The sequence below is a fragment of the Mytilus trossulus genome, chromosome 4 (genome assembly GCF_036588685.1).
Source record: "Mytilus trossulus isolate FHL-02 chromosome 4, PNRI_Mtr1.1.1.hap1, whole genome shotgun sequence".
NCBI classification, from domain to species: Eukaryota; Metazoa; Mollusca; class Bivalvia; order Mytilida; family Mytilidae; genus Mytilus; species Mytilus trossulus.
In genome coordinates, this window is record NC_086376.1 from 87153849 (window position 1) to 87172131 (window position 18283).

Here is an 18283-nt window from a genome sequence, read left to right on the forward strand (position 1 = left end):
TTGATACATTCCCCGAGGCACCAAGTTGGAATGTTTAAATATTAAAATGTATGCAATATTGTGGGTCCAGTGGATGTAAACAAGAACAAAACCGTCAAAAAGAAACACATGTTTAAAATTAATAGCGGCTGTTTTTCGATTCGATGGACACTATAATTATTCTGATTGGCAATGATTATGTATGAACCTCTATTTCTTGCAAGGATGTGTTTCTTTGTTCAAATGAAGCTGAATGTATTTAAAAAACATTTTACTAAAGAAAAAGAAATGTTGGTCGCCAATTACTTGTATTATGTTTCCGTTATACGGGTCATGTCCTTTTCCTTAAGTAAAGAATAATCTCAAAATACACGATTCCGACTTTTTTTAACCCCAATGTTTGTAATTGAACATGGCTCTTGGAAAATCTGTATATCTTCTCCTTATATAGCATTGTTACATCTATGTGGTCATTTGCGATTCCAATTAGGTTTATTTTCCTTTCTAAATAGCAGTATTCATGCATCATCTTTGTATTGTGTAAGCATTTTATGGCTGGTTCGCTTCCTTCGTGTTCGTATCAGCGAAAGACATTTCCGTGAGAGAACACAATCAACTTTGTCTAATAGCTAAATACAAGAACAAAGATAAGTGTACAAACAAAAGTACAACAAAAGAGATAAATCTAAACATGGTCGCTACCTATCTTTGAACAAACAACATTGAATATAGTGGGTTCCGTTGAGTCAGGAGTCCTACTATTTCCTTATCTAAGATAAAGTAGCATGCAATTAAATAAGAAAAGAGGGGGAAAGCATTAAACCAAATACAGGATACACTTCAGTTCCTGATTGTTAAGGTTGACATATAGGTACATGAAAATGTCTACTTGAAGTGTCTGATGAAGTTTATCAGCAGGTAAAATTAATGGTCATTACTATGTCTGTTTATTTTGCTCACGCATTGTTGTCAATATAATGGAACTGTATATGACTGTCATACAAGTGAGAGTTTTTGCTAGCTTAAACTAGGATTAAATCACCATTTTTCTCATAAGAAAATACCTGTACCAAGTCAGGAATATGACAGTTGTAGTCCACTGGTTTGATGTGTTAGAGCGTTTGATTTGTTTCATTTGTTAAAGAACTTTCAGTTTTACATTTTCCTTGGACTTCGGATATTTTGTCATTTTATTTTTTCCTACTGAAGTGAAAAGAAGAGAATATACATTTATACTTTATGTTGATTTGAATATTCTTTATAGGGTCTGTATAGATCATTGTAGCTCACCATGTACTCAAATATACTTCGAATTCCTTGACTTTACATTTCTCATATTTGGTCGTTCCTAAAAATACTATTGAGAAAGGAAATGGGGAATGTGGCAAAGCGACAACAACCCGACCATAGAGTAGAAAACAGTCGAAAGCCACCAATGGGTCTTTAATGTAGCGAGAAACTCCGGCACCCGTAGGCATCCTTCAGCTGCATAAATATGCATTCAAATAAGTGCTTGAGATGCAGCAATTTATTAAGAAAGTGGTTTTTTTTTTCAATTTCAAGAACTATGTCGATACTGTTGCTAGTCCTTATGCACCAACATGATTTTTGTTCTCCATAGATAATTACGAATTTATAAAGCTGAAATTATTTAAACTCCCTCAGGAAAAGATTATTATGGACGATTTTGGTTATTATGTTTATGGTTGTAACATATTCTATAATATCATAAATAAAATATTCATTTATAATACATCCACACTGTTCATGTTTTTATTCTTTTGGTTTTGAGCGTTCCTGATGAATCGAACAAAGCGCTTAATAACACCAAATTATAAAATGTTCATTTATGTTAAGGTTAATTTGTTCGCACAACTAGGCCAATTCCTTATATTGTGATTTCAGTATTATAACATGTCAATAGCAATAGAAACCCTTACATGTTTTAGAAAATATTGTTAGTTTATTTATATATTTTCTTTTGTTACAAAAATTGCCCCTTGATGAAATAGTCTATGTGAGCAATATTATACTTGTTCTTATATAATCTTCGCTGTCCTCTATCGGGATTTGAAGGAAAAACATTTTAAATTCTTCATGGACGACCTTGATGGAATCGAAAGTAATGTTATCCAAGAGAAACTTTTTGACCTGTAAATGGTTTTGTGAATTGGAATGAAAATTGAAGGGACGGTTTATGCACTATGCAGTCTGTTTGTGCGCATTACAAACATTTATTATTAATCTATTCTGGTTTTGAAATTAGCATTGAAGGGGGATAAACTTAAGATTTGATTAACAGTCATAACATATTTGAACTTCCTGTTATTCTTTAAGTTAGCTTATTTAGTGCCCTCAAATATTTATTTTATAAATATTGGTTTGTGTACATGTATTTTTGAACTCTTGGCATGCTTGCTTTTTATCAGCATTCTAAAGTTTTATCTGTAACGTTTATCATCACACATCAATCCCTATTTGTAACAATCAATCATTTTTCATGTGCATATAAATTTATAAACTAGTTTATGTTTTTCACATTTTTGCATTAACATTATATGAAAGTGTTGTATGATCACTCATTCATTACATATAATTGAATTGATATTCTGGTATCATTTAAGTAAATTTGAATATGCTAAACTCAACCTGATTGCGGCATAAACAATGCGTCAACACGAATGTCTAAGTAAATAAACCTTGATCTTTTGCTATTCAATTCTATGTAAGTTGTATGATATTAGAAATGGGTTAAAATATTAGAAATCAACCGCAAAATTTACAAATTATTAAAGGCAAAGAAAACGTACACTTTGTTATCATTTCTGTTACTATTAAACTCACAAATAAGGGCAAAAAATCGTAGACAACTCTGAAACGCCATCAAAATAAGTCAAATATGTCAACAATGTGAACTAGTAAAGAAACATATCCTTCCGATGATTCGTAGCTTCAAGTTCACTTTCCGCTTGCTGGTCCTGTTCGTGTTGTTGAAAACTTAGCTTTCGTGGTATTGTTTTGCTGACTGTTACTTGTCTTTTTCTTTTCCTCCATAGTGCTGTCTATTGTTTATTCTGATTATAAACTTTTATTGTCCCCTAGTTGTTTTCTGTTTCTTTTATTGCAAGGGTTAACCGTTTTACATAACAGTGTTTAAAGCGTGACAGAATACTACATAGCAGGCTGTGCCAAATGATAAATGTCGACAGTGTATATATGCATATCATTCAAATCCTATTCCAAATTTGGTTTCCACTTCAAAAATAACTTCAGCTATTATCCCCAGTTGTTTGTGGGGTTCGTGTTGCGTAGTCTTACGTTTCTATGTTTTTTCTTGTGTACAGTCTGACTATCATTTGTCTGTTTGTATTTTTCTTTTTTAGCCATGGCGTTGTCAGTTTATTTTCGATCTATAAGTTTGATTGTCCCTCTGTTATCTTTCCTAACTCAGTAATAATTATGATTTTAGCGTTAATAATTGTTCTTTATATGAGTGGGTTTTTTTTGGGGTTTTGTTTTTTTTATTAAACATATCTTTTAATTGATGTACTTTATTTAGATGTCTTGCAAAGTACTTTTAGTACAACCATAAGCACATAAAATTAAAATATTAAAATAAATATGTTGTTTGAGTATCCTATGTGTAGTATCTCGACTATTGCTTATCAAAACAATACAACGACCTGTTTTTCCTGTTGTTTATGTTCTTTAACTTATTGTCATTCGGTTTATTTCACCAGGAGTAACATGATTGGTGTATCTAGTACAGCAAACATTGTTAGTGTTAACTCATCCTTTGCTACTGTGTTCATCGCCATTTTTAATGAGGTTCGTGTTGCTTTATACCTTCATCCTTATAGGTTTTCAATGTGGTGTTTTGTGGGTTGATCTTTATTATGTTCGTACTTTTTCCATGGATTTATCGGTATGACTTTATTCAACTAATGGTTTTTGATTGCCCCCTTGATATCCTTTCAAGGCAATGCAATTGAAAGTTTTACTATCATTATTTTGAATGTTAACACATAACATGGACAGTTTGATGAAAGGCTCCAACTATAGAGTTAAAAAAATTTCTCTCGTCGATATATATTAACTGCCTGTATAGAACTAAGAGTTCGATTTTATTTCACAAATAAAACAACAATTATTTACAGATAATGAATGAAACATAATCACACTGATAGTCACAAAGCGAAACATTTTTACAATATGGTACATACAACTAACTGAATGAGCTTGTTTATTTTGTTTGCGATCTCCTACAAAGAGTTAGATAAACCCTTTTGAAACATTAGAACATATTTTATGTTCCACAAATTCAAACATCATTCTAATTCATATAATCAGTAGTTTTAAGTATCTAGATTCCAAACTCACTCCGATTTGCCAGGCACTATTGTCAGACTGTTAATCGCGTGTGGTGTCACTCCGTGTGGCGAGATTTTACGAGAACACACTATAAACTGTCATACAGAGTCTTCTGTGTCACCTTCATGGTTTACGTTTAGTTGAACTTTTTCTGATTCAGTGTCGTAATATGCTTTTGTAACCTTGCCATCTAGTTTATTGTCATCCGGATCTTTTTGAGGAGATTTGTTAATTACAACAGAGGGTTGATTGTCAACATGTGTATACTGAGTATAGCTTCCGTTCACTGGCCTTTCGCGGTCTCTTTTAAATAAAAAGGGCAACACTTGCTTAAACTCTTTCTTAAAATTGTCATTCATCCAAGCGTATAAAAATGGATTGTAAATAGTAGAACTCATTGCTATCACGTGAGCGCTAAAGAATAACAGTGTATAGTAGTACCACTTTGAGAAAGATGAAATATATTCAGCTGTTAAAAGTACTATGTTCAATGGTAGCCAACAACAAACAAATATAGTTACCATAGCGATTAACATTTTGTTTGTACGTCGTTTTCTCTTTATTTCCATTTCGTCTCTCTCCCTAGATTTTGATCCACTTCCAATTTTTGACCGGGAACGTTTTTTCAAAGCTAGAGACACCTTCGTGTAACAATAAGTAATTATACTGCAAGGCACAATGTACTGAAGGATTAGACTAGTGACAGTGAAAAACTGCCCTGCTTGAACACGTGGCCATTTCTCCCTGCACATAAATGATTCATCCATTTGAGGAGTAAGTTCCATATAAATACCGAGTGGGAGGGATATAGAAATAGATATGACCCAGATAGCAACGATCATCAGCAAACATACAAAAACCTTCATTCGTGGTTTAAATGGGTAAACAATAACAAAATAACGGTCAACAGCTATGGCGGTAGATGTAAGCGTTGATACATACACACATATACCTAATGACATTGGTACTATATGACATAGTGCCTCTCCAAATACCCAGGACTGGAGGAAATATCCAAGCGGAGTAAACGGTACTGCTAGCAAACACATCAAAATATCTGATACAGCCAAATTTGTTATGAAAATGTTAGTAATGGTTTGCATTGTCTTGTTCCGAACGACGACATACACCACTAGAGTGTTCCCACTAACACCTAACAAAAATATAACACAGTACAGCAGTACAAATATACCCATAAGTACAGGTTTATGCATTACTTGGTCTGTGATGGTATGGTTGCCCTCTATTGTTCCATTTGTCATGTTTGTTGTATTCTCCATCGTGACTGTAGCAGTTTGATTTAATCAGCAAGATATTATATTCGTGTTGAAAGGTTTTGATTGATGGTTTATCGTGTCGTCTTTTGAAACTATAAAACCTGAAACGATAAAAACGTTAAAATTTAAAATGAATCTCCTGCGAATTGACATTAACATACCGCGGTATCGATGGTATTAACGGTTTTTATACTCGTTATCACTACTTAATAAAAGAAGGTTTGTTTGTAAAATGTAGACGATTGCATCATGCATTTATGTCGTAATTTTGATACACATGAAAATTATCGACTGAAACGATTGAATCGCATGATTTACCTTGCAGCTCACTTCCGACCATGGTAATGTTTCACGGAGTTCAAATAAACTTCTACACGTACAAATAATAGTTCTTATCAAGTATCTCTTTGATTTTTATACGGAAAGAGCAACAAACTTTTGTGTGACTTGCTTTTTTCAGTGTGGTACCAAGTCGATCTATCTGGGTGTGTGGTCTTTGTGAATTGTATATGATTGTCTGGTATTTTTTCCCCGAAAAGTCTGTTAGTGCTGGTGTACTGTCAAATATTTTGTGAACTTTTGTTACCTTTTTCTACGTATTTTATGGTAAATATGAACGAACTCAACGATGAAGATATTTTATGTCTTATCTTAAACGATATCATGCATGTAGAGGAAAGGTATTACAACTGCAAAACTGTAGCGCATTTTCTTAGGATATAATCTCAAACTATTAAATTTGAATTATTACATCATACCGTTCGTCATTAGAATGAGATAATGGGAAAGCATTATTACGTCATACCGTTCGTCATTAGAATGAGATAATGGGATAGCATTATTACGTCATACCGTTCGTCATTAGAATGAGATAATGGGATAGCATTATTACGTCATACCGTTCGTCATTAGAATGAGATAATGGGATAGCATTTTACACACTTCTGATTCTATGGAATTTAAAAATTCATCACTTGCTGATACAAGTCATCTGATGCACAATTTCTGTCATCAGTATCAGATAACAACAACATAATATTTCAAAGTATAATAGATTATATGACTTTTCTTTACACTCCTGAAAACAAAATTATATAAATTGATGAATTTTATAAAATGATTCTAAAAAAGTATATTTTCAAAATTCTAGGTCTTCTTCAAGATGGACGATTCATACACGTAAAGAGAAATAACGACTGGAAGAGTAGATGGCAAAACCATCTTCGCACAACTTACTTACTTTGATAGGATGACCAGTTCCTTGAGAATATTAAAAACCCAAGTACAATGTTATGAATAGTATTAACTGCATAATATATACACATGTCAACACATTTCTGAAATGGCTGAACTTTGGCTACAAATGGCTCCAAATGAAAATATTAACTTCGAAGGAAGTTCGAAGCTCATAAACTCAGTACGACTTTGGAAACGTTTTGTGAGCCGACATCCTTCGAAGATATCAAAACCATAAGGAGATAATTTATGATTGCGAGCAAAACACTGGATTTTAATTCAATCGGTTGTTCTATGTAGAAACATATTTTTTGATTTTTTTCCTCAAAAGATCAAAAGGGTATTTTATAACACTGTATCTTCAGAAATGTAAGAAAGTCGATGTATAAAAACCATAAACTACATTGTATCTACCGTATAGAAAAACTATCTAAATAATTGATTTGGCTGCTAAATTCTCTTCCCACAAACTTTTATACAATGACCAGTGAAACAACACCAAATTAGTAACGGAACCTTGTTTGATGGAAAAACCCAAAGAACTGTATCCGTTACCAGACCATCTATATTGAATATCTGATTAGCTTCAAGTGCCATTGCTTGTTTATTAGTTATTGTCCATAAACGATGACCCAGCGGAAATAAATGAGCAATAAATTTTCTTTTATTCGCCGCCATTTTAATAAGACACATAATCCAATAGCAGAAGCAACTGATCAGTTAGGTTAAATTAGTTCCATGGAGTGACTGATTACTTACAAATAAGTACACTCTTAAACAGACAGGCATGCTGGGACTATTTTTTATTTATTTTTGTCGTGATCTTCTCATGCAATTTGTAATGTTAAAAGCTTGTGTACTTTCTTATTGACAACTTCTAATACGTTTAACTGAGTTTAGGGACCATATAGTGCCATTTTCAATTTTGTCATATGTAAATTCTATAAGCAAAAATGATCATTAATATTGTATACTGTTAAAACTATGGACTGTTTTTTCGCACTGGCTGTGTTGATGATTTTTGTCATGCAAATGGCCCGTAAAAAGGTTGTTAATAGTTTTCCAAGGATAATTGTTTTTAACAGCAACTGGACTGACAAACGATCCGGTTATGTCTTATTATATATACTCACTTAAAACAAAAAGTTAATAGGCTGGGTTAACAGACTATTATAAATGTCGTTCAAAAAGTCATGCCTAAGATTTCAAAGAGAAATATATATGTTTAGAATAATGGACATTTAAAAGCGCCAAGAGACTAGCAGGTTTAATAAGAAATCGTCGACCAATGTTGAACAACGCAAACTGTTTCTGAAGATGAATGTTTATGTTCATTTAGGTTAAGCATACAGACAATAAATGACTTCAGAGAAGTCAAATCTAAGTGTCTGAACAAATGAATATTTACCAAGGGGAGATAATCAAATTAAAAGGCATCTAGAGACTAAAAAAGTAGTACGAGAAGTCTCCTAAATATAAACTTTCGCATAATAGAGCCATGTGGTTAGAATATAACTTCAATAGAGGACAGGAACCATTACTATAATAGTTGAACATTTGAGTAAGATCTCTTTACTTGAATAGCTATTAAATTAATAATTGAATTTATCCGATTCTTAAATCTAAAGAGCCATAATGTTAAAACAAAGGTTAGATTGAGATCACACAAAAAAAAACAGATTAACCCCTGCATATTTATGTATGTGTTCATAGCCCGAAACATTGTCAGTAGTCGTAGAATGCATCATCTTAATGGTTTTCGTTATTTGGGGAATATAAGGTTTTAATAGCAAGTCTATGATTGTTTCTGTCATTTTTATTCACATGTTTTATATGCTTTGGACGAAATATAAACGCTTAAGTACTTCGTCGATGAATATTAATGTGGTACTTGCCAAAGTACTTTTAGCAATAACAAATTCAATATCAAATACATCAATCATAGAGTAACAATATACGGACAAATCTACGGTTAAATTTCATCAATTTACGGAAATAATTCATTTCAAACACTGTCGAAGCACTAATAAAACATAGACAAGATACGTGCACGTGAAAGGGGGTTTCTAAATGAAATCTGGCTCATTTTATTTTTATTTTTACTTTTTACTAATTCAAACTTTTTGGAGTTTCTTTCATAAAGGATTTTCGAGATTCTCGAGGGAAGGCTCTGTCAAAATTACGCTAGAGTGTCGGTAATTCGACAAGTCATAGACACATTAGTATCTGCAAGTCTGTAAACATTAAACCAAAAGAATTACAGTGACTGCTTTACAATGCAGACACCAAATGAAACATGTAGTAAACAAAGATATCAAACTCCAGGGTGAATTAAGAAATAAACAGTCTCTAAATCTATATATTTTTTTTTTATATCTAAAATCTAACAAGACCAAACGCACGAATCAACCAACAAAACAACTGAATCAACCAACAAAACAACTAAATCAACCAACAGAACGACTGAATCAACCAACAGAACGACTGGTCAGACATTTCTCGTAGAAAATGACGGGGAAAATCTAGTTATTCAGATAGTAAACCCTCACATTTCTATAGTGCCTTTTATTGGCAAATTTTTGAGAGCTAATCCATACTGACAAAATTGGTTAACGTGACAATGATTGGGATGCAGCAGACAAAATGGTGTTAACATCTATCATAGATATACAACATATTTTAAACTAAGTTCAACACGTCTGCAGAGGTGAAAGGGCATGGAAATATACTAACCCACTAATGATACGAACACTAATGATACGAAGAAACAACGATTTTTCCATGTCATATCGAAAAAATATTAAAAGTGTATTACCATGACTTCAAAACAATGATGTTCCTATCAATTGCCCTTGCGCTAAATCATGTTCATCAGAGTTTGCTATAAACAATTAGCAATTATATAGAAACTTTCTGTTAATCGTTCAGAAACAGTCGGTTAACCAAAAGTACTGATTTATTCTACGAGGTTCAATTAATCCTGTTGTTCTATTATTAAGAACAGGTCATTTCTCTTCATCATTAAATACGCGCTAGTTTCGTTTTGCAATTATATCCTCTATTACCAATTGTACTTAGTATAATCAAATTATTCATGCAACAACTACATAATTATTAAATATGCACCATGTTGTTGTGATGTCGTTGCATTTAAGCTTGGATAAGGATTGTTTATATTTACAGTCCACTTGGGTGAACTTAAGTGTCGTATTTTACTTGTAAGCCGATTCCGAGATATGCATTACTTTAATCATTCTGAGTGCTGTGTGATACTCTAATGGATGCATATGTCATCATGGTATCATGTCAACAGATTATATGACACTGTAACTAATTTTAGAAAGTTCATAAAAAAATCCTAAAAGGTTAAAGGTTACACTTTGAATTGAAACACGTACCGTAGTAGCAAAGTAAAGCGTTTGTCCTGCAGTGTATTCATTATTCTGACCATACAACATCGTTACATTTATTTACTTGTACATTGAAATGCTTAAATTGATAATGGCCAAGTAAAATGGAACCTTTCAAATTATATGAATATCGTGTAAATTATAAATCCTTTGAGTACAAAATTTGTCAAGAAACAGGGTTCATGGTTCGATCCTTTATGATTCCCCAACAAAAGCTTTTACAAATACGAATGAAAAGTTATCTTTTAAAAAATAAAAAAAAAAACTCGTATTAGTGTATGTAATAATGATTCTTAAACCGGTTTTAAAAAGTATTCTTATAAATTGATACTTAAGAAATATTCCACTAAAGTAGAATGAGTGAATCGATGACAACGCCATTCTATTATCATATGTCAAATAAGTCAACACAGAGAAAAGGATCAGATTTCTTTATATCGTCTTTTATGCATTGATAACATAATAGACTTTCCAGAGAAAATCTCATTTATTGTCCTTCATCAGACAGGATCCTATAATACTTTATTGTTCTCGAATGGACTTCAAACGTGGAAAAATACACAATCCTATTTATTTTTACATTGTATCAAAGTAAGTCGCATTCTAGATTTCTCCATTCCTGTTTAATTTGCATCAATCCCTGTCTTAGCCTGTCCTAATTGGATTGGATTAAGCAATCCGAATGTGGAAAATCTCGTCAAAGTCACGATGATGGAATTAATATATCAACTAAGATTTTGCCTTCTCGAGTAGTACCCTTCAAATTACCGACTGACAGAATAACAAAACAATAAGTTAGTTATATACCTCGCTATATTAACTTTGTTATCGCTTCTGATTGAACGCCTTGTTCATGTCGATAGTCTTTCGCTAATAAGTTCGACCAATCAATAAACAATGCTGCAAAAAAGTCGCGTGTCACATTATTCTACACTTTGCCCTAATTTATGATGGCGACCATAAATTTATAAGTAAATAAGGCAATATTGACGTCATTAAAGGGATATCATTACTGTAGTTTTATATATATATATTCTCCCTAAAAATAGGAAGCGACAGATTAATGCATTTATTTTCAAAAATAGCACTATGACATATTGGCTGATTTGGAACCAATTAAATCATTGTCAAAAACAATAATTTACCGATTTGCTTCTTGACTTTGAACTCAATTACTAGAATGCTGTGTCTGATAACGTCTCTTGTAACAGGTATATGAATCTGTTTGCAGACGATTAAAATTGCCTTTTTTACTCCCCTCCAGTTATTTCGATCTCACCGTAGCAGAGCGATAAAGATAGGGTAGTGAGACTGTATAAAAGTCCTCTCATGCCATTCACTTTACGGATAATAAGCAAAATCCTTAACATTTTGGAAACAATTAAAGGTCCCGGCATAATACAATGTGAAACAATTCAAAAGAGAGAACCAACGCATGCATACGTTTCTTCCTTCAAAGCTTGCAAGACAGTTTTGTTCTGCTGAATTAAGTACTAAGAAAAACACACCAATGACGGAATACCGGGGGATACAATGTACTTAGCAAAAGAACAGGGAAGTTAACGCAAATAACAATTTAAAAGATTTAAAAGATTTGAATGCAATTTCTATTTAAACTAAGACGATTTTTTTTACCGAGAAAGTACATGACAACACAAAAAACTGTACTCTTAAAGTAGAAAATTGAAAAGACAAATCGTTTTTACATTCATATTACTGTAACATATTAATCCATAAATCAGAATACCATTATATAAGAAATGTCCCACCCAAGTCAACGTAAAGCCATCAATTCGGTAATGGATGACGACAATTAATTTCCAACAAAATCAGAACTATTCACACGAGACCCATCATTCATATAGAATCTTTAAAGCATACAATGGAAAAATAACAAGGGGATTAACGTAAATCATTTCATTGTTGCAAAAAGTAAGTGTTGCCATGGTGATAAATCTTTTCAGTATACAATTATTTTCATAGTCTTCAAGAAGAGATTTCATCCACGTATTAGTGTGGATTACAGAAACTTAACAAAATCAATTGAATATTCATTTTAAAGTTTGACTATCACAAATCAATAAACAGCCGTCAAGATTTTTACATGCACTTAAACCATCTAAAACCATCATCTTCAGACAATACTTTAATTTAAAGTTTCGAAAACCTATTAAGATAAATTTTACCAACTGAACTATTCAATTTTGTGTTAAATAACAAGCTGTATCGTTTCTTTGATTGAATTTCCCAAGTAACGTAGCCAGAAAATAGACATTGATATTTAGAAAACTACTGTTCTTTAAATGAAATATCAACATCATTATTGCAGGGTTTTTATTACCGTTTATAAATATACATGTAAATTGAACAAGATGTGCTTTAGATAAAATTATGTTACAATGCTTCCTGATGTTTTATTAAAACGGACTTTAGCATCATGGATTTTAAATGTGTTCATTTGCATATAAATCGTACGTTTGTATGTTAAATCACAAGACTGGTTCACAGACTAAGTATTTCTTCTCATTTTCGTGTTCATGTAATGATACAATGCCTTTAATTACAGGATATATATTGTTACAAATGAAGGATATTTTTTGAGAGAAAGTGTCTAGATCAAATCTACCTATAAAGGTTTATCATCAAGCCAGTAATAAAATAAACACAGACACTTTGGTATATCTGTTGATTTTTTCATATAGTTGATGTGTTTCCCAATGTTTTGATTTGTTATTACCGGATTTGTTTTTTCTCAATCGATTTATGACTCTTGTACACCGGTATACTACTGTTGCCTTTACTATAAACACTGTTAACACACCCTCAATAAACTTCATAACATACAACTAGATGTCGTTTTAAAACAATACAAATATTTCTTGTTATTTTTTTTTTATTATCTAGAAACAACTTATCTTCTGTTGCCTTTATTTATCAATACCGAACTTTTGTTTTCCTAAACAAAATTTCGGACATACAAATGTCCGGTTATTTCTCGATTTTCAAAAATCATTTTCTCTTATAAATAATATCTTTTGTTTTTTTTCGAAAAAAAATATCTGTATTTAAAGGCATGGTCTAGTATGTATCAGTTTTAGTTTGAAACCTAGATGTGCTTTCTCTCAATCGATTGATGACTTTTGAACACCGTTTACTACTGTTGCCTTTATTCTGCAAGGTATGACAGAGAAGGCCTAACGTATCTGTTCTGAAAGGCATTGTTGAGAAGGCCAAATTTAGCTTTTCTGAAAGACATTTTCGAGAAGGCCGATTTCTTTTTAACCATCTTTTTCTCCTTTTCCCTTTTAGATGAAGGATGATGGGATGATGATTGCTAACATATCGGTTTGTGGTTGGTGCATTTGTACATTAACTGGTTGAATCATGCAATTTAGAATAGAACCATGATGCATAAGGTTTTTTGAGTTGGTTTTTCTGATGAGTCTTTCTATGTAATGCTCAACTACATTTATCATTCTGAAAATTTATATACGGTAATATAAATCATCTGATAGCTATAGTACACTTCAATCGTATTTACCCACTTTCCATTAGCGATTCAATGGTCATATAATATTAATATGATCAATAATCGTTTTCAAATCTCAATAATATGTATTTAATATTGAAACTAGATATGCATTCGGATTTGTAAAATATAAAACTAATGTTGTAATACATTAAAGTTTTTTTCAATTCTTATCTTTTGATTGCTACATCTATTTCATTTCCTATATTTTTGACGAGTTTTACGGTGACTCATTTTCTATTTTATGCCGGTATAAAGATACTAGATTCCATGTCACTGAACGTCATATCCGGTATGGGTGATACAGGAAATTGCATTTTGTTTAACCGATGAAGATAGGTACCTAAAGATATTTCCTCATTCTGTATTGAATGACATTCTACTGACAGTTTTATTTTTATGCGTTTGCAAAGATATCGAGAGAACACTAACTTCATATCTATAGAAATACTTAGAAATGTATTAGCTGTTTATTTCATACGACATTAAAAATAAAAGGTTTACTAAATAGAGTTGCGTCATTGTTTATATACCTCAAATGGAAATTTTCGTTTAGATATGGATTATATGAAAAATTCTGCTCTGCTCATTTGACCCAAAGTATCACGAAAGTTTTACTAAGACCTTGACCGAAATCTTGTTTTCTGCAACTACTGGGACAATTAGAACCTACCATCGCCACAATTAAGGGTATCTTTTTGTTTTAAATATGTCCGATAATCCCAATTGATACACACATTGCTTCCAAGGTTAAGAATAGAACATAGGGGACAAAATGCAAGAGTTTCATAATAACATTAAAACCGTTATAGATACTAAAATGAAAAAAAAACTGCATATTCAAAGTCTCTCTCTTCTTTATCTTTCAGTTTGACATATGCATGGTTTTACAATATTTGTAAAGTTTCATTTTAGTTTACTTTAAATACTAATCCGTTTTTTCTAAAACATCAGCATATATTTTGTCGACATAAATGTTTATACTTCTTTCCGAATCTACTTTTTTTTCTATTGTTTCCTTATTTTCCAAAACCATTACACCACCGGTGCATCTTTTTTAGAAATTGCATATGGTACGGAGTTGACGAAGCATGGCTTCAGAGTTACATTTACTAATAGCCTTGGTAAATTACAGTGGAATACCATATAGCTATATTAATTCGATATTTTGTAACTTAGATATTTGGCCATAAACTGGAAACGACAGGGAGTGTTTAAATGTGTTTGAATTGAAATAGTTCAATAAAACGACACATTTCATATAAAATTGAACATTAGTAATCGAGTAGACTTCAAAACTAAGTGTCTTTTATATCTATTTAATTTTGTCCATAAAAATAAAACATTGCCCCAGAAATACACTAAAAATGTAGTTGAATTTTTTTTAATTCACAATTCAACCATGTGTTCATCAAAAGTTTCTTTGCTGTATTTTTATTCATTTGATTCTTATTTTCACATTATCATGAAATAATATGATGATTTTGTTTAAAAGGAGAACAATTATTTTGATCCGTTGGGTTTCGTTTCTTTGAAGAGGAATTTCTTCGCTTTTGTTTAATTTAAAAAGATACACATGCAATCCTGACAGATATAATCTGATAGATTACATGTAAGCCCGAACACGTTTATATAATATATTCGATGAATTAGGATTTTTCAAATGCCGAAAGTATTATCATTGTGCCGTTTCGGAATGAAGGCTTTTCTGGTTTCGTAACATCTGAGATCTCCCCCGGTTTTTGTAAAGGTTAGTTTTCTGCGTTGGGTTTTGTTTACTTTTGACTGTCTTTTAATTCTTTTCGCTTTTTGCCAATGCGTTATAAGTTTGTTTTCAACTATTTTTTTTTTAAATTGAGTGTCACTTCAGCAGAGAGGTTAAGATGACTACAAAAACCATTTTGTACATAAGGAAACGCCTGTACCAAGTAAAGAATGTGACATTGTATTTCCTCTGTTTTGATGTGAATTAAAGCTTTTCATTTGGCATTTGTAAGGGGCATTCCGTTTTGAATTTTCTTTGCAGTTCGATATTTTTCTTCTTTTAGCTTTTAGTAGAGGCAATCATATAATATCATCTGTACTGGAGGGAAAAGACTGTTAACTGGTGTCTATTTTGTAGTAAAATACGAATTAATAATACAAAACTGATTTGTACTAGTCAAGTAAGAGAATAGCCATTAACACCTGATAAATTGATGATATCAAAGAATCCTATATCTAAAGTCTAGCGCTAGACAGTAATGGTACCCACAAGTAATGTAAAGGAAATATTTCATTCGAGATATTGATGGTGATTTGTTTTTACTGAGTGACCCTGTTTCGTTTATTGAGTTAATATCTGGTACGTCATCGTATGTTAATGATGTCAAACAATATATAGGCGAAAGATATCAAGGGTATATTCAAAAGCTATCAACCGCAGGGAAACTACTACAGCTAGAAACAAAGCTTTGGCCAAATCATCAAAAAGCTAAATCTGTCTCTAATATCGTTCATTTTCAGAAACATAGTTATTTCGTCTTACGAGATAAAATGACATTATTTTGTCTCGCACCCATTGTTAGGTGTAAAAAACCTAGCATAGATTTAGTTTTTAAAACGTGACAAGAAAGTTTTGGTCGACAACTGAAGCCGGCCATATATTATTTTTTGAACACATGTCAATACAAATTATTAACATATTTAATTTGGATCAAAGTTGTGATTCGAAATTATTATAATTTGTTTTATAGTGATTAATTTTTGCACATAATCGTATTGTCTGCACTGTTAATGTTCGCAAAAGTATGAATTATTCGAAATAGTAAGAATTTCCCTATCCCATACATAGATTACCAAAGCCGCATTTGGCACAACTTGCGTATCAACTTATAAACCTGGTACCTTTGATAACTATTAATGGCTTTTTTTTAAATGGAACAAAACTAAAGGAAATTTCAGAGTTGATCAATAACTATTTATCCATACCTTATTTAATCTTGCTGAGGTGATGTAGAACTTGAATATGGCAATAACTCGTGTGAATTGATAATTCCGCTTAATTTTGTTGTTGTTGCCGTTTTCATGTTTGAATGACCTACAACCCATGTCAGTTATTCTTGATTGAATTTCTAACCAAAATAGCTTAATCTATATAAAATGCTGAAACCTGATAAATTAATAACTCAAGTTTTCTCAAAGCGTGATGTAATTTAATAGGGAAATTTCATATGAAAGCTTAAACTCGTATATATATAAAGCTTTCATTTGTTCAAAGTCCAGATTTCTTACGGTCATTGGTATAGTATATCATTTTCTTCTATGAAAATCAACCAAGGAGTGAAATTTGAATAACGTTTACATCTGCCAACATATAGTAAGTCCAAATACAAAACGTCACATGACAGAAAATCACACCTAATTAGTTTTCAATCGTGTAAATAAAAAAAAGGAAATTTATAAATTTATTTCCTATTATAAGTCCAATCTTTCCGTTTCTGGAATTTTTCAATGAATTCATCAAAATGTATTCTTATACAGGATCAATGCAGCCCGTTATTAAATTTGTATTTCGACAGCTTGCTTATTTATTAAAAAAATATCAGTAATACTTCTTTGTACCAAAATTGCTGAGTACAAGGTTATTTAATATAAATCGAAGAAACATACACAAATGATTTAAAAAATTAGGATGTGTATATTTTTCTTTATCTTAAACTTTGAAATTAGAATTTTGCTGATTGTTTTGTTACTTTTTGGTGCGTGACTTTTTTTCTCTAGTCTGCCCAGTGACGTTCCTGTCAACTTCTTATGAATTGAACTGTTTTTACGCTTTTTAAATGTTCCGATCGCTATACTTTTGGAGAGATTCAGTGCTTTGTTTCAAAGTTATACTTCTTATTTGTGCGATTAAAAGCCAGTCTAATACCTACAAAACCAACTATTATGTCTTATTTTCCAACTGGTATTGATGGTTGAGTGAGTGCTTTTTTAATCAATTTAAATTCACTTTGAAGATTATTGCACTTCTATTTTCACTGTTATCACCTATGGACATAAGCAGTTTACTCGTCATATTTCTACGTTCAATCGTTTATTATACTACATTTTAAACGCATCTTATTTCAAAACACATTATTCACTTGAAAAATAAGGTGTATATACCATTGATAGCACGTCAATGGCTGAGTTTTCTATGTGAGGAAGTGTTGAAACACACATGATTAGAAATATAATTGGAAAGTTGTTTTTGCTGATCTTAATATGATACAGATTTGCACGATACTAATAAAGAAACGGTAAATTCACTGGAGAAATCAACTTTCCGGGTGGTGAGTTCAAACACAGCTAAGAACTCAATTTATCATAATTTGAACGAAATGTTACGGACTCAATTACGCATATGAACCTTTCTAGTAGCTGTGTATGATTTCCATTAATTAGCACATTGCATGATTACAGACGTTGTAAAATTTCGTTAGTTAGCCGAGTGCATAAAG

General features: G+C 31.8%; 1 protein-coding gene across 2 annotated transcripts in view; it reads right to left on the bottom strand.

Moving 5' to 3' along the window:
• Positions 1–4084: 4084 nt before the first annotated feature.
• The window catches only part of LOC134716220 (neuropeptide Y receptor type 2-like), a 57834-nt gene continuing 43635 nt past the window's right edge, over positions 4085–18283 (bottom strand). For both annotated transcript variants that reach the window (XM_063579076.1, XM_063579077.1), the window contains exon 3: positions 4085–5728. In XM_063579076.1, the coding sequence (XP_063435146.1) occupies positions 4449–5630 (1182 nt within the window). In that variant the 5' untranslated portion in view covers positions 5631–5728 and the 3' untranslated portion in view covers positions 4085–4448. The remainder of the gene's footprint in view (positions 5729–18283) is intronic.